Source organism: Sylvia atricapilla, chromosome 8 (genome assembly GCF_009819655.1).
Source record: "Sylvia atricapilla isolate bSylAtr1 chromosome 8, bSylAtr1.pri, whole genome shotgun sequence".
Classification (NCBI taxonomy): Eukaryota; Metazoa; Chordata; class Aves; order Passeriformes; family Sylviidae; genus Sylvia; species Sylvia atricapilla.
The window spans coordinates 33978585-34002607 of NC_089147.1; the positions used below are offsets into that span (position 1 = coordinate 33978585).

At 45.3% G+C, this 24023-nt stretch overlaps 1 protein-coding gene across 6 annotated transcripts; it reads left to right on the forward strand.

Annotated features, from left to right (window-relative positions):
* The first annotated feature begins 1331 nt into the window (after positions 1-1331).
* On the forward strand, positions 1332-23688 carry PSAP (prosaposin). Of its 6 annotated transcripts, XM_066324378.1 has the most exons (16): positions 1332-1436; positions 10180-10313; positions 11310-11384; positions 12071-12196; positions 12444-12638; positions 13360-13503; positions 13988-14044; positions 15132-15140; positions 16228-16296; positions 16754-16867; positions 17645-17740; positions 17939-18125; positions 18275-18426; positions 20095-20175; positions 20719-20826; positions 21370-23688. In XM_066324378.1, exons 1-16 carry the CDS (start codon positions 1382-1384, stop codon positions 21403-21405), a joined length of 1638 nt encoding a protein of 545 aa, XP_066180475.1. In that variant the 5' UTR covers positions 1332-1381; the 3' UTR covers positions 21406-23688. The 6 variants fall into 6 exon arrangements, with proteins under 6 accessions (XP_066180475.1, XP_066180471.1, XP_066180472.1 ...); XM_066324374.1 differs by lacking the exons at positions 15132-15140; positions 16228-16296 and adding an exon at positions 18581-18622 and having other exon boundaries at positions 10177-10313; XM_066324375.1 differs by lacking the exons at positions 15132-15140; positions 16228-16296 and adding an exon at positions 18581-18622.
* The last annotated feature ends 335 nt before the right edge of the window (positions 23689-24023 follow it).

The following is a 24023-nucleotide window of genomic DNA, read 5'->3' on the forward strand; positions in this document are numbered from 1 at the left end:
ATGAATAGGGCAGGATAAGCCTGGCAGAGACCAAGCTCTTCAGAGGTTATGCTGAGATTAGTTTGTGTTATGCTGAGACACAGGGAATGCCCACTTCCCCAGGCTGTGGAAAGCATTGTCAAGGGCCCTTCTTGCAGCTTGAGTGTGGGTTTAGGTGAAGAGGGGAGATGGTCTGGCTGCTCCACCCAGTCCTGGGGAGCCCCCGAGGGATCTGCTCTGGCCCTCAGCTGAGCTGCTTCAGTTTGTTGATCCAGTCAGGAAAACACTGGGGTGTTTTGGTGCTTTTTTTTGTTGTTGTTGTTGTTTTTTTTTTTTTTTTAATTGGTTTGCGGTGTTTTTTGGGGGAGGGGGTGGTGGAGTTTGGGGAGGTTTTGTTGTTGTTGTTGTTGGTTTTGTTTTGGTTTTTTTCCCCTCTGGGTTAGTTAGTTTGTTTTTCCAGTTAGCTGAATCAGTGCAAGGCGGAAGGCAGAAGAGGCTGGGAGACAGCAAGTGAATTCAGGCTGTTGCTCTTAATTATACTTTGAATTGCTGTTCATTTGGACCACAGGGATACCTAGTTACCCTGTGACAACGGGGAGCTTTCCCTGCACAGCAAGGAAAAACCAGCATTCCCATTGCTCACAAGCAAGATGGGAAGCACTGTGGTGGCGCATATCCAATGTAATATTTGATATATTGGATGTGCGGAGACCTCACAGCACATCCTACTATCTGGAGGCCACAGGGAAGCTGGGGAGGGATTCTTCATCAGCAAGCGTAGTGACCAGACAATGGGGAACGGGTGGAACTCCACGGAGAGGCAGTTTATGTTGTGTATTAGAAGGAAACTTTGATTACTGTGAGGGGGTTGAGGCACTGGCACAGGCTGCTCAGGGAGGTTTGTTCCATCCGCGGAACTGTCCAAAGCCAGGTGGGAGACCGCCTTCACCTGGTTTTCTAGTGGGAAGCGCATGGCAGCGGATCGCAAAAGGCGCATTCCAACCCCTTAAAACTATGTCTCCATGTTGGGTGCGCGCCTCAATCAGATGCTGCCAGCCTGGCTGATCTGTGTGGGGGGGACTCCTGCCTTTGGGACTCCCCCGCCCCAGGGCAGCGCCCGCGGATGCAAAAATCGCTTTGAATGCTTTTTTTTTCTTCCCGGACAGAGACGGAAGGCCGTTGGCAGCCGAGAGAGCCGCGACGCCGCCCTTCCAGCCCGCGGCCGCCATTTTGCGAGGCCGCCCCCCTTCCCGCCCCCTGTGCCCCCAGGGGCCGCCATTGCGCGCGCGCGGGGCGGGGCGGTGTGCGCGCCTGCGCGCCTGAGCACGCCGCCCCTATATAGCGGCGGGAGCGGGCGGGGCCGGCGGCGTCGCATTGCAGACGGGCAGGGAGGGGGAAAGCCATGGCGCCGCAGCTGATCCTCGGGCTCCTCAGCCTCTTCGGGCTCCTGGCCGCCGGTAAGCGCTGCCCTTTCGAGCCCCTTCCCCATCCAGCGTAGCCCCGGCGGACTCGGGGAGAGGTTCTCTGAGCGCCCAGCGTGCGCGGGATGAGGGCGGCGCGGAGGGGGCGAAGGTCGGTCCTAGCGCTGTTTGTATTCCCCAAACAAGACCCGCTCCCAGATCCCAAAGAGAGGAGCTAGCGCTGAGGGGATTGGGGGTTTCAAGGGCGCCTTCAGGGTGGCTGTGATGGAAAGGCTGCGTTTGCAGCGGGGAGAGTGGCCCAAAAATAGCGCCGGGGAAAGGCCGGGAGAGGAGGGGGAGTCGCCGTGAGGATCCGGCCATCCCCGCTGCTGGTAGGGGAATGACTTCCCGATGGAACCGTCCTCCATGTGCATCCATGTCCGACACGAATCGGGCAGCTCAGGCCCCAGGTTGGTGGGGACAATTGGGAAGGACTGTTTTCCCTGCCAGCAGCGCTGTTTATCTCCGCCACTTCAGGGATAGACGCCTGCTAATCCTCTTGTAGATGGCGGGAGGTTGCCTTTGCTGTTGTGTTTTTGCGTTAGGATCTCCGGCTCCATATGGAAAATTCCACTGATTTTGCTGCTCGCTGTCTCATTAGCTGTGGTTGCTGAGGTGAAAGTGATGGGGGGAATCGTCTCCCTTTAGCTGTAGGGTTAGAGGTTAGAACGTGCAGTGCTTGTTTTGTACATTGCAGAAGCTTGACAGAGGGACAGAAATGTACCTCTGTACACTCGTAGTACACAAGTGGTAATATACCTTTAGGCTGTGGGATGGAATAGCCAGAAACCCCAAAATGTAAGGACTTGCACAGCTGGAGAATTTTCTCCTAAATCAAACTATTTTAATACTAAAGCTTGTCTGCTCACAAGTTTACGTTGCAGCATTTCAAAAGTCAGTGGGGGGGGGGGGGGGGGGGGGGGGGAAAAAAAAAAAAAAAAAAAAAGCCCGACTGGCTGTTGAAAGGCTACAAGAGTAACCAGCTGGCGCAGTACAGTAAGTAATCCTGTGGCATTTTTCAGGGTTGTACTTGAGTCTTGTACTTTATTGTAGCTTTAATGTCATAAAATCGTGGAACAGCCTGGGTTGGAAGGGACATTAAAGGTCATCTAATTCCAGCCCTCTGCTGAGGACAGGGACATCTTCTCCTAGATATACTGATAATATTTAATATGCTGATCTATGGATAGTTTAATGGATTATCTCAGACTTTTCAGGCAGGAAGCAAGAAAGCAAATATCAGCTTTCACTCTGCGTGTTTATATGCTTTCATGGTGTCCTTTGAGTCTGCTGTGCACTGAATTAGCTGCCATCAGTTACCACTCCTTCTGGGACTGTTTCCAAGTTGCTGAAATCGTTGCAGTTTCTTGTGCTTTGAAAGTGAAAAGGCTTCACCTTGAAGTATCCACCAGCTTTCTCATTAGTGTATTTAGGGAAATTGTAATGAGAAACCAGTTCAGCAATGAGAGTTTGCTTGGCCTACCTGTTAAAGGCAAGGAATGCAGCTGAGGGTAGTCAGGCTTGTTTTTCCTTAGGAACTCACGCTTTTAACACAAATAAACAGCTGTCTTTTTTTTCACCAGGATCCTGTTATGGAAGCTAATTGCCTCACCTACCTAGCAGCTTTTCCTGAAGATTTTGCTGAAATCAGGTGACAGCCTGAAAACACCATTTTTGTCTGCTGAGCTTGCTAATTAGCTGTGCAAAAATCGAGCCACTCTTGTCAGATCCTAGTGGAGTCACTTGGCTGCCTTACAGGCCGTGAGGGTTTTTGGTTGACCTACTTTCAGGGCTTCTGTGCATCTTCGCTTTAAGGGAGACATGGAGGAATTAAAGCAGGGTGTACAGGTCCTGGCATCTCCGGACTACTGATGCACACTCTGATTATTCCTTGTCTTAGAGGCCAGGTAGGGAGGAGGAAGGCTAGGTGTGCTGTTAAAGCAGGACTCAGTTTCTCTCTGAGTGAGTATTTACCCCCCCGCTTTTGCTAAATTAAAAGTTAAGCTGGGAGTGGAAAGCAAAAGCTTTGAAGACACAAAGATACAATTTTTTCACATCCCCCCTCCCCTTCCCTTGTAAGGAAGGAAGACTCAAGTTAATGTGTAATTCTCTAGCAAATGCTGGCCAGAACATCTGGGGACAGGAAATTTGTAGGCTGAGTTAGGCTGGCTTGAATTTTCTTGAGGATATGGATAAAGCAGATAATTGGAATGTTCTGTAGTTTGTAGGCTTGTTCTCCTATGAATGTGGTTTCCTAACAAAAAAAAAAAAAAAAAAAGCGAGGCTGGTGGAGCCCACTGCTGCAGATTACATTAGAAGAGTAGAAGGTGTCTTGTGCCAGCAGTGGTGTGTCCAGCGTGACCCAGGCAGTGACTGTACCCCTGTGCTGGGCACTGCTGGGGCCACATCTCAAATCTTACGTCCAGTTCTGGGCCTTCACTACAGGAAGAACACTGAGGTGCTGGAGTGTGTCTAGAGAAGGGAACAGAGCTGGGGAAGAGTCTGGAGGGCAAGTCCAGGTTGGAAATCAGGAGAAATTCCTTCTCACAAAAGGTTGTCAGGTGCTGGAATGGGCTACCCAGGGAGGTGGTGGAGTCACTGTCCCTGGAGGCATTCGGGAAATGTCTGGACCTGGCACTCCGTGCTCTGGTCTGGATGACAAGGTGGTGGTTGGTCACAGGTTGGACTTTGATCTTGAAGGTCTCTTCTGACCTAGATGATGCTGCGATTAAATAGAAATAAAATCTGTGTTTTCTTGTAGGAGTAACTGGCTATGAGGAGCTGTCAAGCCGGTGCTTTGATAGCACAGCAGTCATGTGCCTTGTGTAAACCTGCCCTTGCACAATCCCTTCCTTGTTTGCCAGGCAGGTATAAATAGAAAGGGTTGCTGTTGGTTGTGTCTGGAGGAGCTGAGCCAGCTGTTCTGCCTGCTCCCGCCCGGCCGACCGCGCCAGCGGAACCGCAGAGCTGCCTGAGCCCCGGGCAGCCTTTCTGCACCCCTCTCTGTGCTCTTCATACACCCCAAAGGATCTGCTCTGGGAGCCCCCAAACACCGAGGTGATGGGGAGGGTGGAGCAAGAGAGAGGGAGCTTGTCAGCGAAACTGGATGTGTCACCTGATGTCAGCTGATGCTCCCATGGAGGTTGGACGGTGCTATTTCAGGGAAGGCTTCTCTGATATAAAATGCAGAGGCATCTTGATTTTGTATCTGTGGAAGAAGCAGGACCAGTTACTGCTGCCTGCCATGGGTTTTTGTTTCAGTATCTTGTGTAGATCTGGTTCTTCAAAGCAGGTCGAGACAACACACCTTACACTCTTTTTATGTCATAGAGTTCTGTTTTTTTCTTAAAGGATTTACTCACTGTCTGTTTTATTTTTTTTGTAATGGAGCAGCTTTTAAGTGCAGTTCATTTGCTGCTACTAAAGTATCAGGGTTCCTGTTGCAGTGAAAAAGGCTACATTGAAGTGTGTGTATGTATTTTAGGGCAGTGCTTTTCTGTATTTGGTCATGGGGCAACGTTTGGTTTCAGATGCCCAATAGCAGATTTTTCCCAGTCTTTGTACTGTGGATATATTTTTCTGGTGAAAAAAGATGGTTAAATACAGGATTTCTGCAGAGACTCGCATGAAATCTGTCCCTTGCATCCCCTCAGAAAAACCAGAAAGAATGGAGATGGACCACGTGTATGCCTCACACACTTTAGAGTATTTCTACAGGCATCTGCTGCAGGGGAAAATGCTGCTCGTAACCTTTTGGAATAGCTTAGCATACTGTATGTGGGATCACTTACTCCTGATGACTACCAGGTCCTCTAGAACATCCACTTACCTCTTCTGGATTCTGCCCTAGAGAAATCTCAGGCAGCAGTCAGGCCTTGCTTGGTCACATCTGGCCAACTTGGAAATTACTCTTTTGCAACCTTTGCAGTTGGAGAGAATTTACTGGGCCGGTAGAAGTGCTTTTACTCTTCCAGCTCATCCAGTTCTCTGCTCTCTTTAACTTTGTTGTGATTGCTTGTACCTACCCAAACTGCTTTCTCTTGCCATGCTTGTGTTCTGGTGAGGAAAGTAAGGGAGCACCTGAGGCAGAGGCAGCGTGCCAAAATCAGAATGAGTTCCTAGCGTTGAGGAAGAGCCTGGTTATGATGTTAAATCCAAACTCATTTCTTGCCCACCACGCTAATTAGAAATCTTTTGAGTTTGGTTTTTCAGATGGTAGATACTGGACAGGAAGACTCATTTTTAACTGGAATGCTGGTAACAGCTAGCCACATTGCCTCCAGTTTTTCTTCAAATTGCCTGTAATCCCTCAAATGTTATGGTCACTTTACTGCCTCATTAATCCAGAGGCATAGGAGCCCTTTGGCAAGAGGCACTGTTGCGTGGTGTGGTTACAACGTTTGAAGTTTTACTCATTAACTGACCAAAGAGGCTGTGGAGTATTGAACCCTTCAGATAACTTCAGGTTGGGGTCACTCCTTCGCTTTGTGACACTTTGTAAACCTTGGTGAAGAGAAGTTGATCCCTCTTGACTTCTTTAACTTAAACACTCTTTGCTTTTGTGAGTCTCAAAGGACATGGGGCAAAGTCAGTAACAAGCAGAGCACAGATGGCAGAGGCTGATGCGTTCGCTTGGTCTGTGGTGTCTCTGGGAGATAATGATTTTTTTTTTTTTTTAAAACACTGCGAGTAGGACAGCCTGGGAATAACATCCTTCCTGATGAATAGGTTAATACACTTAGGTGGGCTGGACTGTCACAAAAGCGTAAGAGTTGACAGCATCCTAAATGATCTTCACATTTTACTTCAATCCATTGAGTTGAACAGCAGCTCAGCACTTTCCTTGTGTATAATTTTTTTCCCCCAAATTACAGGTTAATTTGTCTATAACCAAGCATTTTTCTAGCAGTTGGGTTTGGAGGAGGCTGGAGGCTTCAGGTTGAATTTCTTTGTGTTCTGTTTTCTGGTTCTTCCTTTGGCTCTTTAGGGAATCTGTTCATTGATGCTTATATATGGTGTTAACTTTTAAGTCTCATTTGTAGCTTCAGTGCAGCTTTGGAGGGAATTTCTTAGGATGTTTTTCTGAGAATCTAGGGGAAAAGATTCAGAGTGACTGTCTGTGGAAGAAGAGAGACAAATAATTGAGGGGAGGGAAGGTGTTTTCCAAGAAAGATAATTGCCTAGCAATTAGCAATTTTCCTGTAGCTGTCCTTGCTAGAATAGTAATTCAGACATTATAAGCTTCCTTTCTTTTGGGTTCCTGTCTCTGGGAGAGGAGTGAAGAACAGAGCTGTGTTTTCACATGCATGGGTCTATAAGCCAAGTGGAAAAGGTGATAATTTCTGCGGCGCCCATCACCTCTACTTCCCAAATTTGTGTCTGTATATTAGGATAAACTTGGTAAAGCAAAGGCTGTTTTTTATTACACTGAAAAAGCCACATCTGTAGGTGTTCAAGCAGGGAGAAACCAGTGAAGAAGACGAGTAAAGAAACACCTTGGCCTTCACAGATAAGCTTGTTTCATGCTCTAAAAATAGTGGCTTGCAAGAACTTCAGGAGATGGGGGAGTGACAGGTCTTCGTGGGCATGACCTGTGACTGTTGAGAGCTGATCTACAGAGAAGGGATAAATCTATTAAAAAAACAGACGACCTTAGGTAAAAAAAAAATATATAAAATAAAGAGATGGCAGCGATAACAAAGTAATTCCCTTGGGTTTATCCATTGAGGACTGGGAGCTGTGTGAGCTAACTGGTAGTGCTTTGCTTTCTCTTGGGTTGCTGCTGTGCTGGAGATGTGAAATACCATGTTAAGGTGTTGCTCCTTTTTTTGGCAAAGACTATTTGGTGGGGAGAGTTAAAGCTCAAAACTATTTGTTCTGAGGCACCACAGGGTCCTAACACACTTCACTGGAATGTTTGCTTTTGTTGTAATACAAGTTAATACATGAGGGAAAAATTCTGTTTCACAGTTAAATAGGAGAACAAGCTGAAAGGGAAAAAGTGGTAACAGTAGAGTTTCCAGCTGTTTTTTTTCTGAATCTGCAGGATCTGAATTAATGCAGAGTTATTTTAGCTTTGTTTCTCTTTTTCCCGGGATGTTCACAAAGGGAGGGTTGGATATTGTTGCAATGAACGTGCATCCTTTCATATTAGATATAATATTTCAAACAAAAGTACTTCCCCATAATGCAGAACAATCTAATAACAATTTTACTGTGTTTGAAGTTGCTGTGGAAGGTGTTAAAAAAGAAGCCATGACCAGTGTCTGTCGTCTTTGTTCTGTAGCTGCTCTCAAATGTGCCAGCCATGTGTGGCCCTAACAAACCCATTTGCTTAGTCACTGTCTGGCCAGAAACGTCTGTATGTGCGGAAAACATAAAATTCAGAGTTGTCTTGACACACAGCCAGCAAGGCTGATAAGTAACAATAAATCTAAAGCACAGTATTTTTGTCATACACTTAATAATGATCTGTTGTTAAGGCTGTGAGGAAGAAGGAACAAGACATTGTGCTGGAGCTGGTACAGACCTGAAAAGTCATAGAGTGACAGGATCTGAAAAGTAAAATGTCAAACAAAACCTGAAAGTTCACTGAGGGTCTGATCAAACCAATGCAAGTTACAGCATGAATGCCTCCATTTGGCTTTAAAACACTCTTAAGAGTTTGAGAGACTTCTTGGAATAACTATTATTGGAGTTGTATAGTTCAGTTTTGTAGCTCACAGTATGTTTCAGTGTAGGAGGAGTAATTGCCTTTTGATAAAGGCATAGGTTAAAAGCTATACTTGTAAATAGTTGGGAATCCTTGACTCCACTATTTAAAATCCAAATCTTGGCTGACTTCATTCAGAGCTTGACTCTGCCTTCCAGAGCCTTCCTACCACTGTTCAATGCCAGTATCTGAAAGGGAAGAATAACTTTCCCTCAACCAAGTGTATTCTTGTTTATTGTCACCCTGTCAGAGCTGACAGCCCTTTGGCTGGCCAGTCTGACTTTGAAAATTAACTATTCTTAGGGCTTCCAGATTAATAATGCTGGAGTTTAGAATAGGCTGTAAATATTTTTCTAACCATACATTATTAGAAGCTTTGAAGTCTTACTCCCGTAGTCTCCCAGGCAGTACCAGTGTGCTGTCCTGCTCAAGAATAATAAGTAATGAAGGCTTTTTACTGGGCAAGAGGGTGAAAAGCTTCAAGCTCTTGTGTAAAACAAATCAGGTGTGCAAAGCACGTTTTTCCTAAAAGAGATGGGTCATTCCTCTGAAATCCAGTGTTAACAGACTTTATAAATCAACAGCTCAGAAGTCTGCAGACTGCCACCTATAAGGCAGTGTATCTGGCTGTTTGATGAGTGGTGGCCGTGTACCTTGTAGATACACTGGTAATTCAGCTTTAAATCGATCCTCTAATTGTCTAGAGCAAGGCGTGAGAAATGGGAAAGTGATTGTTCATCTGTTGTAACCTTACCAGAGGCTTCATAGGAATGAAACAGCTGAACTCCTGCCTCATGGTTGCCAGTGTAATGTTACAGGGTTTTTTTGATGTGCAGACAACATTGATGTTAAGAGAACACCTGTACCGCTAATAGGTTTGAACACGTTGGCTTTATGTTTTGGTTTTGGGTTTTTTGTTTTAATTTTTGTAAACTTTGACAGCAGTGCCTTGTGGGCTTGGACCATGGTGGATTTCTTTGGAGCCTGCCTGATGTCGATTTTAGGAGTTGTTTCTTGATTGCTTAGTTCAATGTAGGACATTGTCTCCTGAAGAAATGGAGCTTACTGACGGCTAGGACTGTTTTAGAAACTGAGAGAAATTGGGCGTCGAGTGCAAACAGCACAATTTTAAAAAAAAGAAGCTTGGAAAGTCAGCAAAAACATGCTTTTGATTCACTTGTGCTACTGATTATTCATAGTGCAGATACTTTACATTTTTTTACCAGGACAGTCCAGAAAAGGTATTCTGTAAATTACTTGAAAACTTCATAGGTTGCACGGTGGTCTCATATGAGATGGGAGATAATGTCCAAAAAAGGACTGGTACATTTTTTCACCCCTACAGATTTTTCTGTACATAGTTGAGGAACTGATCAAGAGGAAAAAAAGGAAGTCTAAATACATTTAGTGGGTTTAAAAAGTATGATAGAACATTCCTTAAGCATTCTTAAAGCCTTCTGTTTATGGTCAGTACCTGCTGTTAAGTCTTCCATGCAATGTGTACATTGTTGTGGCTCCTAATCTAATTTCTTTCCTCACTCTCTCACTTGCTATGTGAGAACAGGATGCTTCATGTGGGAGGAGGAATGCAGACAGCAATTACAAGCTGGTTCAGAGCTGAAGTGCCAGTAGGGCAGGAAAGCAGGGACACTGTAGTTTTGGCATTCAGCTGTCTGTAGGGTAGATTACTGTAATGAGCAGTTTTTGTGTTTCAAGTCATCTGGTTGTTCTTGTGCACTAAGCAAAGTGAGGTTTTGTATTTTGAGATTTTTAATTTTTTTTTTTTTCGAGAGGTGAGTGCTGGGGGAATAGACTGTTGAGGTACTGAGACTTGGGAAGTTCAACCTTTACAGCTTTTCCTTTTTTTTTTTTTTTTTTTTCTTGACTCTATAACCTGTGTTTGGGACGGGTCGAAAATTTCTGGGTTGAAATGTGCTTAGAAACAGTAATAAGCAGTTGGTTATTCTGTATGGTGTTAACCTGCTAGCTCTGCAGCTCCAGAGGTTGACTCTTTGCTCTCTCCAGCAGCTGTGGCAAGCCCTGTGCTGTGGCAGAAGGAGTGTGTGAAGGGGCCGGAGGTGTGGTGTCAGAGCATTCGCACGGCCTCACAGTGCGGGGCAGTGAAACACTGCCAGCAGAACGTCTGGAACAAGCCTGCTGTGGTAAGTGCCAGCCTCTGAGAGCTCCCAGGCACACCTGGGGCTCAGGTGGCTGCATTCCACATGCTGAGGAAGGTTTCTTAAGTCTCTGATTGGAATTAAGTGCTGCATCCCACTCTGCCGAGGTTGCCGTGCCTTAATTTGGGTGCTAGGTAAAGGTTGCTTTCCACTGCTCTGCCTTGCACAACTTGTCTGCTGACTTCTCCCATGACCTGTTGCACAATCACCCAGTGATGTATGGAATGGAGCTAGTGGTTTTCACTTGCTCCTCTATATTCTTACTGACTCCTAATTCGTAGGAGTCTTTTCTGAACTTGAGCAATTATTACAAAAAAGCTGTATTTCTTTAGGTCTTTCTCAAAGGTTAAAATTGTCAGAAAGATGCAGCATATGCTAAATTATGGAAGACATGACCGTAAATGATAGTACAAATGTTATGTTTAGTGCAGCCTTTCAAGTTGCATTTGCAGTAAATGTGAGGGCTGCTTTGCTAAATGTAGATGTAGTCTGGCTATTGTTTCACAGTTTTCCAGGGGAGAAAAAGGTGTTTTACTTACAGATGCATTCAGTCCACATCGGCAGAGATAATTCTGTTTAAGGAAAAATAGGGGAAGAGAAGAAGGTCAGAGCACAACTACAATGGTTGAAGCAGCCTGAAATGTTGTAAGATTTCTAGCAAGTGTGAACTTTATAGGAAAAGGTAAATGGGGAAGGTATCTTGGGGCAATCAGCTTTATTTCAAGGAACTGAGAGGAGGTGAAATGAGCAAGTGGTAGCGTGCCAGCTTCTTTCATACAGCATTGGTTTACTGATGAAACTTTAGCTGGACATGCTTGAAATAGCCTCACTCTGTTTTAAAACGCCTCTTCCTACCCTGGCCTCAGCCAGTATTTCTTCCTTAATTCCAGATGTAATGTTTGTTCTTTGTGTTGTTGCTCACACTCTGCTCTTGCAGGCACTTAATTCTTTCTCTGAGTAACTCTCTGCTTCTCCCTCCAGAGCAGTATTCCCTGTGACTTGTGTAAGGAGCTTGTGACGGTTGCTGGCAAAGTTTTAAAGGATAATGGCACTGAGGTAAGCAGAGCTCCTTTTCTCCTCACCTCTAAATACTGTTTGGTTTCAAGATCTCATGGTGAGGGCATGGAAGAGTAATCTGTTGTTTTCCTAACATAAGCAGCAGATGTTGAAAGGGACAGGAGTGCATGAGAAAAGGCTTTTCAACAGCGTCTGCTGGTTTAGAAATCAGCAAATTCTAGAGCCTCCCATGCCTTACCACATCCCTGATTGACTGTAGATGCTTAATAAAGTTCTTGTGCCAGTGGGGCATCGCTATTAAAGGGTGGGGTACTGTGGTCTCTGAGTGGGTGGTTACACCAAGTGGCCTTTGTTTTGGTTTGTGGGCACTGCTTCCCTTTTTCTTCTGTGAATCTGTGAGTACTTTGTATAAACAAGTCACTGTCCCATAAACCTAGAAGTTCACTTTCTCTTCTTAGTTGTAAATGTTCTGTTTTGGTAATTCTGGACTGTGCAGGCTACACAAGCAGTATGACATGTTTGTGCTGTGGCAGGGTCTCATCAAAAGACCAGAACTGGGGAAAATATATCTATTGTGTAGATTCGTTCCTTTTTGCTTGTTGGTGCCTGGACCTACCTGAGTCCAAGGAGCTCATTTTCAGGTTTTATATTGTGTGTTTTGGGAGTGGAAGGAGCATTTGAGAGAGAGAGGTATAATCTATCTCTGCTCATCTCATCTTTCACAGGATGAGATCCGCTCTTACTTGGAAAAGACGTGCGAGTTTCTTCCTGACCCAAGCCTTGTCTCTGAGTGCAAAGAAATTGTGGATTCCTACCTACCAGTCATCATGGATATGATCAAGGAAGAGTTTGTAAGTAGATAATGGTTTTTGGCTGCTGGTACTAAAATTTGTGCTCCTGATTTTTTTCTTCTGCCTAAGATTGAGCATATGATCCTTCAGTCCTGTGTGGATCACTGGTACTATTAGTTTGAAGACTTCTTCCTTGATATAAAACCATTTCCCTGTCTTACCATGGTTCAGCTGAATGACTGTCTATTCTGAACTTTAAAAGTGACATCAGTTTGGAGCTTTTTGTGTGTTATCTTGTCTCCCCCAGGATAAACCAGAGGTTGTATGCAGTGCCCTCGCTCTGTGCCAGTCCCTTCAGAAGCACCTTGCAGCAATGAAGCTCCAGAAACAGCTCCAGACCAATAAGATCCCAGAACTGGATTTCTCCGAATTGGCATCCCCGTTCATGGCTAATGTGCCTCTTCTCCTTTACCCTCAGGACAAACCCAAGCAGAAGCCTAAGGTAAGGGTGCCAGGACTGTTCTAGTGTGACCCATATGTGTAATCTTGGATTAAGCTCTACAGTCTGTAAAGGCAAGTCTTGTGCTGTGTGCAATTGCCATCCAGGACTGTGGTAATCAAGCAGGTCTTTCTGGAAGCAGTTTCTTCTGACAAAGTTTGGCACCAGGGTGTTCAAAGGAAGAACAACTCTGCCCATATTTTTAGCAGCCTACTAGCTGTGCCCCTGAGGGGATGCATTTGTCTCTGAATGTACGGGTGACAGACTGGATTGGAAAAGAACAAATAGTTGACAAAGGGGAATAAATGAGGCAATGAGCTTGGGTGCAGAAGTTGAGTGTTGACAGCAAGCCGAGGTGTGGGAGTTTGAGCAGTGAGTGGATTGAGAACAAGCTGCTGAGGGTGGAGCAGGTAAGATCTGTGCCCGATTTAGAAAGCTCCCCACTGTGGTCTATAATGAAACCAAGAGATTTGAAGATTGAGTATCTCAACTATTATCTTGGCTTTGGAGCCAAGTAGGCACCTAATCTCCATCTAGTGGCTGGTGCACACACCAGCAGTAGCTCCTCTCCCTGCTAGCTCAGGCTTCAAAGTATTCTCCAGAGTATTTATTAAGGTTTGTGCATAGATCAGAATAGCTTGTAAAACTTGCTAAGTAACAGGAGCTACTAAAACATGTCATGTGAAGTTGTGTCAGCTTTAGTTTCCTTTCACTCTTTGTCCAGGCAAGTGGGGATGTGTGCCAAGATTGCATTCAGCTGGTCACTGATGTTCAGGAAGCTGTGAAGACAAACTCCTCTTTTGTGAAGTCTTTGGTTGCTCACGCCAAGGAGGAGTGTGACCGTTTGGGGCCTGGAGTGTCCGATATGGTAATCCATCCTTTTTAATTGAATAAGTCTGTAAGCAAACATAAGAGTTTGCTCAGTGCCTTAGTCCCCTGATCATATTCTCTATTTAATATCACAGAGGAGACTCTGTTCCATGTTCTAACACAGTATAACAGTAGCAACACTGAAATTGTAAGCTTCAGGGTCAGGAAAGTTGGGTGGGATGTGTGGGACTGGGGAGGAGGAGAAAGACTCTAGATTACTTCTAGCCCTTTAAAGGCCTTTTTCACAAAAATGGTCTGGGTGGGTGATGTGGTCGTATCAATGAGTGGGTGGGGGGGCTTTTTGCCCTGAGAGGAAGAGAAAAGGTGCAGTAGTTTTGTGTTTGGGCCGAGCTCTGAAAGACCTGTTGTTATGCAGTAGAGCAGGTGAATTAATACCTTGAGATATATTAGAAAATTCTAGATGAATTCTACAGCATGAGTGGTTTGATCATCACAAGACCTTCCTTTCCCACTTTCTGCAGTGCAAGACCTACATCTCTGAGTATTCTGACTTGGCCATCCAGATGATGATGCACATGGTAAGATCAGCAGAGTGTAGTATTTGCTCTCAGTTCATTTTTCTGCCTTGTGTAGCTAACTTCTTTGGAAAAAGAAAACATGCACTGCAGTAAAACTTTCCAGAGAGTCCTTGCTCTGTAAGTCGTGGTGTTAATGCTTCGATTGGGTAGTAATTTCAGTTTCAGGATGCTTTCTTTAGCACATTTCCTTCCATTTTACAACCAGTTCTGCAGTGCAAAAGGCACTCTAATCCTTTGAAATAGGAAAATACATTACACATGTTCCTTTATATTCTTTTATCTCACTCCTGTGCTTACACCACTTCCTCCCTCCCCCAAAATGTGTTACGGATATTAGAGTTGACTTTGTCACAGTGTTGCAAAATTAGTTCACGTGTGAGAGATAAGGTGTCTCCGGGAGGCAAGGCTAAACATCCTCTGGAATTGCTATCTCAAGGTTGCTGCTCTCTGGGCTCTTGACAGGAGTCATGGAAAGTGAGTGGTACCTTCTGCAGCAATGTACATTTACGTCATACCCAGCACCTCTTTATCCAGAGAGCCGAGGGCCTTAAGAACAGTGGCTAAGCCTTTCCTTAGTGCAGTCTGTAGATGCCACAGGTGACATTACAAATTACAGGGGAATCTGTGGCTGACTTGAACCTGAATTTGTCAACATAGTGGCCTTTTTTTGTTTCTAGTTGCTAAAGGCTATTTAGAAGCTCATCCTGTTTCTTAAACATTTGGGGGGGAAGTCAGTGTTTGTTCCAACAGCACTTAGTTTCTCATTTTAAGCGTTGCAATGCGGTGTGTTAATATCTGAAATTGCAATATGACTACACCTTGCGTGCATCTGAGTGTTGTCCGGACTCTCTGAAGGTAGTCTTGCCCAGGATGCCTCAATAACTGCAGATGAATAATGCTGGTCAGCACTGTGCAATTAAATGTGCGTTGCTGTAGCTGAGGATCTTTGGGGTGGGGACTGTGTCATATTCCATTATCTTTGTGGAAAGAATATATGCAGTTCCAAGTGTTTGATGTGTTTTTTTCTCTTAACTGTTATCTTCAATTTCTCCTTTCTTCCTCTGTCTCCAATCTCCCCTGTCAACAGAAGGATCAGGTACGTGAGCAACTTGCCTGTGGTGATAGCCTGCTTGTAGTTCACCCTTTGCTCTTAAAGGGCTTGTAGTTCACTTCTTGCTCTCTTAGCTGTACACTTGGTGTGATTGTACTCAGTGCTGACAGATACAAGGGATATTTACGTGATTAAAATAAAGACTACAGGTTTCCTCCAGTGCATCAGTCCTACTTCCAGCTCCAGATACCACTTTATGCTACTAAGATTTCAGTTTGATTATGCTTTGTTCAGTAGAGCAGAAAATATCCTCCCTCTTACAGAAGAAGGATAGATGTGGGAAAAGCATGCCAGTGGCTCCTGACAGCTGCTGGTTTAAAGTCTGGGCTCAAAAGGGCTTGTGCAAAGCTGTCCCCAGGTCTTTCCTTCGTTAACCTTTAAATCTATGACAATGGTATAGATGTTTGAAGTATATGAACTGAAAAGATGAAGGCTTCCTAGAGCCATTTGGGCTTTCAGTTTAACCTGTCCTGTGGGACCTTGTGTCTGTCATCTCTCTGTGAGGGAACGTGTGTGTATGTGGGTGTTGCTGTAACATTAATACCTGGAACTGCTTCTTACAATGCATGAACCAAAGGGCTTGACTTAAAGGTGCTACCTGGAGTAGTCTGAAGCAGCACAGTGTCTCTGAGGTGCTGCATTTGCTTGTGCATGAGATTGTGGCATGATGTATTAATATTAACTCTGGGATAAGCCTCTGCTGTAGGAAGCCTGTAACAGGGTGAGATGTGATCTTCTAATTTCCTGTAGGACCAAGGGTGTCTTTTTCTAGCTTAAGTAGACTTCAGGTGGGAAAATGCAAGTTTCGTGTCTTGTTCTGTACAGCCTTTCTCACTTTGGGTATTCTCCTTAGAGCAGTTTGCCTCGTGTCTGGCATTTCTTGGTGCATTTAATAATGTATGTTTCAAAAAATAAATTCATAAAGAGCGTCTTTCTTTGAGAAATAAAGCCTTTTTAAAGACTTGGTTTCTATTTGCTGTTTTCTCTTACTGTGAGAACGCTGCAAGTTCAGTTGTTGCCATGCAAGTGGTTAGGCTTGGATTTTAACAGGCTCAACTTTTGTTTCTTGTAGGCTGTGTTCAGTAATGCAAGAAACTGTTTCTGTTTGCAGAGTGTGATGTTTCTGGCAGCTTTAAAGAAGGTAGTTTGTGGATGAGGAAAGAGGTGCTTTCTTCTAGTCATTTCTTTCAGCTTTTGGGTGAACTCTGCAGTCAGGATATTTGACCTCTCCTGTGATTACTTAAAGCTGGGGAGCAGCTTTGTGGATGCAGCTCTCGTGATGCTGCTGGTGGCTTGTTTTGGTGTTGGTAGCTCTTAAGTCAACTCCTTTTGAAAGGCTTGAGTAGTGTGGCTTGTGGGACATGGTTTTTTAAATGGGGTTTATAATTTCTCCCTCTAACAGGAACTGCTGAATTCCATTCAGTAGCTGTCTTGCCTATAACCTTACCAAATGCTTTGGCAATACCTGAAGTAGAGGTAGTCACGAAACTTTGTGTTGGAGCCTTTTAAAATTTTGCCCTCTGTGCCTGCTCACAGGCTCCAGAGAAAGGACAGAGACTTCTAGAGTTCTAAAAAATTTCTTACACATCTCTTTCCAGCAAGCAAAGGACATTTGTGCCATGGTTGGGTTCTGTTCTTCTGTAAAGTCTGTTCCCCTTCAGCCTCTGGTGCCAGCTCAGGTGGTTCATGAGGTGAAAATGGAAATTGTGGAGGTAAGATGGGTTTTTTGTACTGTGCTTTCCTTTTTGCTTTAGTGTAACAAACGAGGAGAAAAAGATGAGCTTTCATGCACAGAATAATCCAAGTCTCCCTGCAATAAATTCCTGGCCTTTTCCTGTTTCTGATACTGATTTGTGAAGCAGGAAAGCTGATTGATTTGTTTGAACAGCAGAGCCTACACTGAACCAGAGCTACAAGGCAATGCTTCAGGACTGAAAGGGGAACTCTTGTTCCAGCAGTTCTGAATGACATCTTAAATGTAAATTCTCAGTTTCTGAGTTTTGCTGTTTGTTTGGAGAAATACTTTGATCCCTTTTAAAAATGGGGCAGCACTCTGCATGTGCAGATGAGGGATCAGAGTCAGAATGCTGAAGCTCTGAATTTGAAGAAGCACCTTGGCTTCTCCAAAGGTTGTTTTTGCAAATAAGGGGTGCTCTCAATTCTAGGAAAAGTTATCATCTATTAATTTATTTTAAAAACCACTGTGTATTTCCCTTGACTTCTGCTCTGTGGGATTGCTTATTTCTTTGTGTCTACTAAATTCAGCTCCTTGTACGGCCTGGGAGCTGTAGTCTTAAAATTAGTCATACAAAATACCTGTTCATTCAGACAGGGTTTTTTTCTGAGACCTTTGAGTTTCTTTTTTTGTTCTGTGTGACCTTTTCAATACTGCTCAAACTGAGCAGCTAGGTAATTGCTGTTAGGAATTGTCCCTGTCAGATGTGGTCCAGTGCTGATTTACTTTGTGTGTATTTCTTCCGTGTACTCAGAAAGCCTCAGTTCAAGAGAAGACTTTTTCCTTGTGTGAAATCTGTGAGACTATGGTGAAAGAAGTGACCGGCCTCTTGGAGAGCAACAAGACAGAGGTGTGTGAGTGGTGGTCAGTGTACCTTTTCCTAGGCTTTGGCTGAGATGGGGCCGCCCTGAAGCGGGGGAAGGAAAGTCAATTTTACTGCTTGTTTTCACAACAGCAAAATTTCTGTCCTGGGTGGGACAGAAGAGGTGTGCTTATGAACGGAGTCAAATTTCTCTCCCTCATTTACTCCTCCTTCCCTGTGCTTCAGGAGGAGATTGTGCATGAGATGGAGGTGGTCTGCCGTCTGTTCCCAGGAAGTGTCAAGGACCAGTGCAAGGACTTCATTGAGGTCTATGGCCAGGCTGTGATTGACATGCTCTTGGAGGCAACAAATCCTGAAGCTGTGTGTGCCATGCTGAAATGCTGTGCAGCCAGCAAGCTTCCCCAGCAGCCAGGTGGGTGATGAGGGGTCTGTGGTGTTCAAAATGAGCTGGTTTGCCTATGATGAGATCTCTTTCGAGGACACTGCTGGTACTGCCTCCTTTCTTCTCTTTGGAGGAAACTACCCAAGCACTGATGGTTTGTTTTATATTTTCCTTCTTAGTTGTAGTGAAACCTGCAGGTGGCTTCTGTGATATCTGCAAGATGGTAGTGGCTTATGCAGACAAAGAGCTGGAGAAGAATGCCACGACAGCTGAAATTGAAGCTTTACTGGAAAAAGTCTGTCACTTCCTGCCAGAGTCTGTCAGTGAACAGGTAAGGTGTTTGTTCTGGGGGCAGACTAAAAAGCCATGGTCTTGGTTGGAAACTGCCCCTGTTGGCTTGTTGGGTTTACACAGGTACTAGCAGTTATGCTTAACCTCATTTTCTGAGTATTTCATCTGATATTCTGTCTATGTGCTAATTTTAGGTCCGTCTCTCAAGTGTCTCTACCTCTGCTGTAAATGTCCAGGTACTCCTAACAGAGGTCTCTGTGTTTGGCCAAATGCCTTGTCTCTGGCTGGAGACAAACTGTCCACAGGTGCAGCTGGGACTGGCTTGTGTCCAGCAACCTGATCTTTCACAGGTTTTCCCCTTTACCAATTAGCACTAAAGTATAGCAGCTTCTCCTGTGCAATAGAGCAAAAAAGAAAAAAAAAAAGGGAGGGGGAAAAGGCTTGATCTGAGGAAGTTGAACTTGCAGACATTGCTGTGTGGCAGCCTGCGTTCCAGTCAGGGCAAGGCAGATGAAGATGATCAGAAGGATGAAACACAGACTCCTGGATTGGTTTGGGTTGGAAGCAACCTTAAAGACGATCTCATTCCAGCCCCCATGCCATAGGCAGGGACATCTTGCAGAGTATTTGGGAAAACTAGAGAGCAGCTTCTTTTGTTGGTTTTTGTAACAGCCTTCTCTGCTAAAGGCTGGGAGGAGTCGAGGGTGCAGGGGGATTAGGTTTGCTCAGTTCCCATCCTTGGGAGTTGGCAGTCCCTTGAATAGATGTCTGCTTTTAAGGGCCTGAATTGACTGGCTGGATTGTTGTACTAATTTGCAGTCAGGAAAGGTTTGCCTGAAAGTCTTCAGAGAACAGCAGGGTGGGAACTGTTGAAGGTTTTCTGGTTTTCTTTTTTTCTCAATACCGATCCTGTTCAGGGGATTAATGAAGTAATTGGAACTAGGCTGGTGTAATTCCAGTGGGACACCTGTTAGACCGCTGATATATATCAAGATTTACCTGAAAATCTTACTAGGTGGCTGCTGAGTGTCAACAAGTGGCAACTGCTTGTAAGTTTACTGAGGATAGAATATAGAGGCTTAAAACAGCTGCTGAACAGCTCTTCCTGCTGTGAGGCTGTTTAATAGCAGTGTTTGATTTATTAATTTGTGCTTTTTGTCTCTGCTGAGAGCTGCAGCATCTTACTCACCTCTAGAGCCGACTTCTCCACTAGAGGGAGAGCTGCTCTGGCAGGAAGAGCTCCTGCTGCTGCCTTGTCTGAGAGAGTAACTTGAGTACAAGTGCTTAGGAGTCCTTGCTTCTGTCCTGCTCAGGATGTTTTGTCTCCAGCTGGTTCTTTGTGCTTTCCTCTTGAGACAGACATGATCTCCACTGTCAGAGACGAAGCTTTGCAGTCAAAGCTTCTTCTGCTTGGTTCTTTTCCCCAAGCCTGTCCTACTTGGTTCTTTTCCTTGTGACCCCTTCATCTCCTCATAGCTTGTCTACAGACAGCTGCAGGCAGGTATGAGCTAGCAGAAACAGTGATGTAGTTGTGTGATTAGTGCCTGACTCCTTTGCCGTATGCAGAGCTCAAGCCTCTGCTTTGTCCTTGTGGCGTGTGTTGTTGGGGTGTTCGGGCTAGCACACAGGCCTGCCTGCTGCAGACCACACATTCCTCTGCTTTTAGAGGCTCTAGCAGGAGAATCTCTCACCCTGTGTTTTGTTACAGTGTGTGCAGTTTGTGGAACAGTATGAACCCATGGTTGTGCAACTCTTGGCAGAGGTGATGGATCCCACTTTTGTTTGCACTGTGAGTATTGCATTTGCTTTTATTGAGTGCAGGCTCTGATACAGTCCTGCCTACTGTCTTGGGTGCCTTTCAGTGCCCAGCATGCAGAAACTCTGCTGGAATCAAAATCAGCATGCTGAATGCTTGGAGCAAGCCCCTTGTGCAAGGCCTGGGGCTTCCTGAATGGACAGCTGTCTGACTGCCAGACCAGCACAAGGAAGGGTAGAAGGAGAGAGCTGCCAGTGGTTATCCACTGCTGAGGTTCAGTGACAGGGTGTGATGTGCCCTGAATGTGGTGGGAGGTAAAGTGACATTTCTTGAGAAGAGTCCTTCTCTAGAAGATCTGTTTTTCAAAATTTGATACGAAGGAGTTCCAGTAACTTAACTCTCTCCTGGGTCAGGTTTTATGGCTGCTGGTTCAGCTGCAGGTGTGACCTCAGTGAGTGCTCCTGCAGCTGCCTCAGTGCAGCCTCCACCCTCACTCAGGTGGGAGTTCAGACTTAAGGCTGGAGATCTCTTGGTGCAGTTAGAAAGGCGCTGACTGTGCTGCTGCTCTTTTCCCAGAAACTCGGAGTCTGTGAGTCAGCTAAAGAGCCTCTCCTGGGGAGTGATGCCTGTGTCTGGGGCCCTGGCTACTGGTGTAAGAACATGGACACCGCTGCTCAGTGCAACGTACGTAAAGCAGCGTTCAGCCTCCGGTTTCGTGTTGATCTTTGACAGCTCCTTTTGGGCTGTTTTTGGCTTCTGCTGCACTTTTGAAGTGGATGAATTCCAGTTCAGAAAAGCAAAAGAGTGTTAGTTTGATTAGTGGGTGTTTCATGGATCTTGGCTTTCTCAAAGCTGACTTTCCTCTCTTTTTTGTGTCTCACGCCTATCTAATATTTCAGACTCTGTAGTAAAGTACAGTGTCAGCTTTATATTTAGTCAGTGTTCCTGCAGCAAACAGACCATGTCACAATCTCTCAGCAGACTCTAAAAATTGGCTTCTAGTATGGCTTTTCCTGCCAGGCCTTAATGGCTAAGGGTCATCAGCCTTCTTTCCTAAAGCTCCTGGCTGGTGAGGCTCAGGATGTTATTTATTCTGGACCTCTTTGAAATCACTTACTTAAAGAAAAACAAATTTGCTCCCAAAATCTTGGCTCAGGATAAGGTGTTGAACCGGTTGTTTGCAAACTGGCTTTTTTCCACTAATATCAGCTATTTCTTCCCCTTTAGGCTGTTGATCACTGCAAACGTCATGTGTGGAACTAGAAGAAGAATTTCCAGTTCTGAAAGTTTGCCATGGCTCTTAGGAAATGTGGGCCGAGGTTGGCGGAGAGCTGCATCTCACCTGTCCCTCCTCTCTGCCTCATTAACAATTTGACCTTCAAGTTCCTTTGTTGTAACTCTTCTGTAGCAGTGCTGCTATTGAAGGATCAGATTTTTGTTGTTGACTTAACAAAGATATTTCTGATTGTACAGTTTAGCCCATTATGCTCCTAAAATAGTCAGTGTGTTGTAGATTTATTTTTTTTCGGTTGGTAGGCTGAAGTGGTTTTTTTATGTGATGGGAAGAATGACAGATGGTGAAATGAGATGAGGCTCTTATCTTTTAATTAAAAAAAAAAAAAAGAGCAAGATAGCGACTAAACTTTCAAATGTCTTTCTGTAGGCAGCATTGGGAAGATTTTTACATGCTTTGCATTTTTAACATCTGGCTGGAATGTTTATTTTCTGTGTATGGGAGCTCTAAGGGATAACGTTGAATCCGGGAATCCTTTCGGCTGGAATTTTCAAAGCTCTGCAGATGCAGAGGAGGGGGCTTTGTGTGCTCGGCTAGCTTTCAAAATCACTGGTACTTAAAAAGATGCATTTGAGTGATCAGCCTTTTGCATTTGAGTGACCACGCTTGTGGCTTATGATGATGTTACAGCTAAGGAAAACTTTCCCTCAGCCTCCGATCACATCCTTCTGATTTCCTTGGACTGCTTGGTCTCAGCACGGGTGTTCTGCTGCCAAGCCCAGTCCAGGGGGGTGTCAGTTTCCTGAAGCATGCTGGCGTACCTGAGGAATGACTCCCTTTTTTCTTATCCTAGTTGCTCAATTCTGCTTGGTCTTGCAGCTTCCCACAAGCAGCCAGCTGGGTGCTGAGGGGGTAGCGTGAGCTGTCACTGGAAGATGGAGGAGGATCAAGTCAGCGGGAGCTGGGAATATGTCAAAGGGAGTTCAGCATAATGGGTGGAATTGGTGAAAAAATGAGTTTTATTGTAATCTGCTTGTTCCTTGATCTGTTTTTTCTCTCACAGCGTATTTCAGTCATTTAAAGCTTGAAAGGTGCTGTGAGGCCTGGGGGCACCTCCCACTGTTGCTCACCCACTCTCACTGACGCCCTTCTGAGTAACTGAAGGTGTGAATTGTTATCCAGGGTTCCCATTTCTGTTGGGAAATGCAGCAAGATGGAAAAAGCAGAGATGGCAGGTGGTAGGAGCACTAAAGCAGGTATTTGAAGCTCTGTTGACACACTTGACAGTCTGCGTTTCACACCTCTGAAATTCCACTTAAATAGCCTAAAATCCCTCCCCAAAAACCTTTCAAGGCAGGCTGCTACCCTGGGAACATGGCAGGCCCTTGATGTGAAGGGTCCTTGGGAGTGAGAATCCTGCTTGTATAGCTTGGGATGGACCTTGCCTTGGGTGTGCACTTCAGATCCAGTTAATCCCCAGAACAGAGGCGCTGAAGTAACTCTGAGGAGATCTTTGGGAAGAAGCAGCTGGGCAGATGTGGAGCTTTGAAAATTCCAGTCCTGTTCAGAAAGATGCTGATAACTCCTGCTGTTCCTGTGGTGTGTGGGGCGTGCAGGAGCTCCAGTAACAATGCTGTTAAGCTGCAAAGTAGAATATTTTTCATTGGAAAACCACTGGACTGCAGGTTCCTAGTTGATCTGTTGTACAAACTAAAAGCCTGGGCAGTGCTGACAGATGGCAGCAGAGGTTGTTCTCCCCTGTTTCCTGAATGCTGAAGCACTCATGGCTTTAAACAAGAGGGAAAGAAATGAAAATTTCCCCTAAAGACATAAAATTGCTGCAGCTTTCTGTCCTGGCTGGCTTGTGCAGTGGCTCTGGTGGTGTATCCCAGCTGGGGTAGATAGGGCAGATAGGAGACTGGCTCTGTCCCTTTGGCATCGCTGCCCTGGAGGGATGGGTTGTCTTGTACCACGGCACAGAGGGCAGCATTTGGTGTTTTAAGCTGGATGGTGTGGCTCTTGGCGGGAGGTGGGGCTGCATTGACAACTTCGCAGGTTTGGAAGGTTTTATTTTCCTGGGGTTTTTAGGAGGATTCATGCTGGCTACCTGCTGGGCAAGGGGAAGTCCTGTGCTGCTGCTGGGAGTCCCTTTAGTTTTCTCCCTTCCTGTGAACTGTAGCACCTGACCTGCTTGAGTCATGCTGGGGGGACACTGTGCAGTTGCTTTCTAAAGAACATTGTCTTGATTTTTTTTTCTTGGTTTTTTTGCACAAAAGCTTCCTTAATGAACAATAAAACCTTCTGTAAACCGATCAGTTCATGTGTTTAGTTTTCCTTATTGGCAGAGGTTCTTGTTGAAGTTCCCCTTGGCTGCAGGGCCAGGAGAAGGCAACATCCCAAGGTGTCACCGGGAATCTGGGGCTGAATGGATTCAGGTTCCCATTACACGCTGCATGCCCCATCAAGCCTTTATTCTGCTGAGCACGGTTGCAGGTGGAAGAGGCTTGCCTGGGATTGCTGCTGCTCTCTTCCGTGGACAAACACAACGCCTGGTGTGAGGCAACAGCCCCGTGTTGCAATTGCTGCCTTGCGCAGGCCAGAGGGACTTCTTGATAGCAGCCTTCCCTGCTGACTCGCATTTAATGTG

What these genes read in the sequence shown, in the direction of transcription:
- PSAP (XM_066324378.1), top strand. Translation starts at nt 1,382, where the DNA reads ATGGCGCCGCAGCTGATCCTCGGGCTCCTCAGCCTCTTCGGGCTCCTG. An exon ending in ATATGATCAAGGAAGAGTTT is followed by an intron (nt 12,197 to 12,443) that starts GTAAGTAGATAA and finishes TGTCTCCCCCAG; the next exon opens with GATAAACCAGAGGTTGTATG. An exon ending in CAAGCTTCCCCAGCAGCCAG is followed by an intron (nt 18,126 to 18,274) that starts GTGGGTGATGAG and finishes TTTCCTTCTTAG; the next exon opens with TTGTAGTGAAACCTGCAGGT.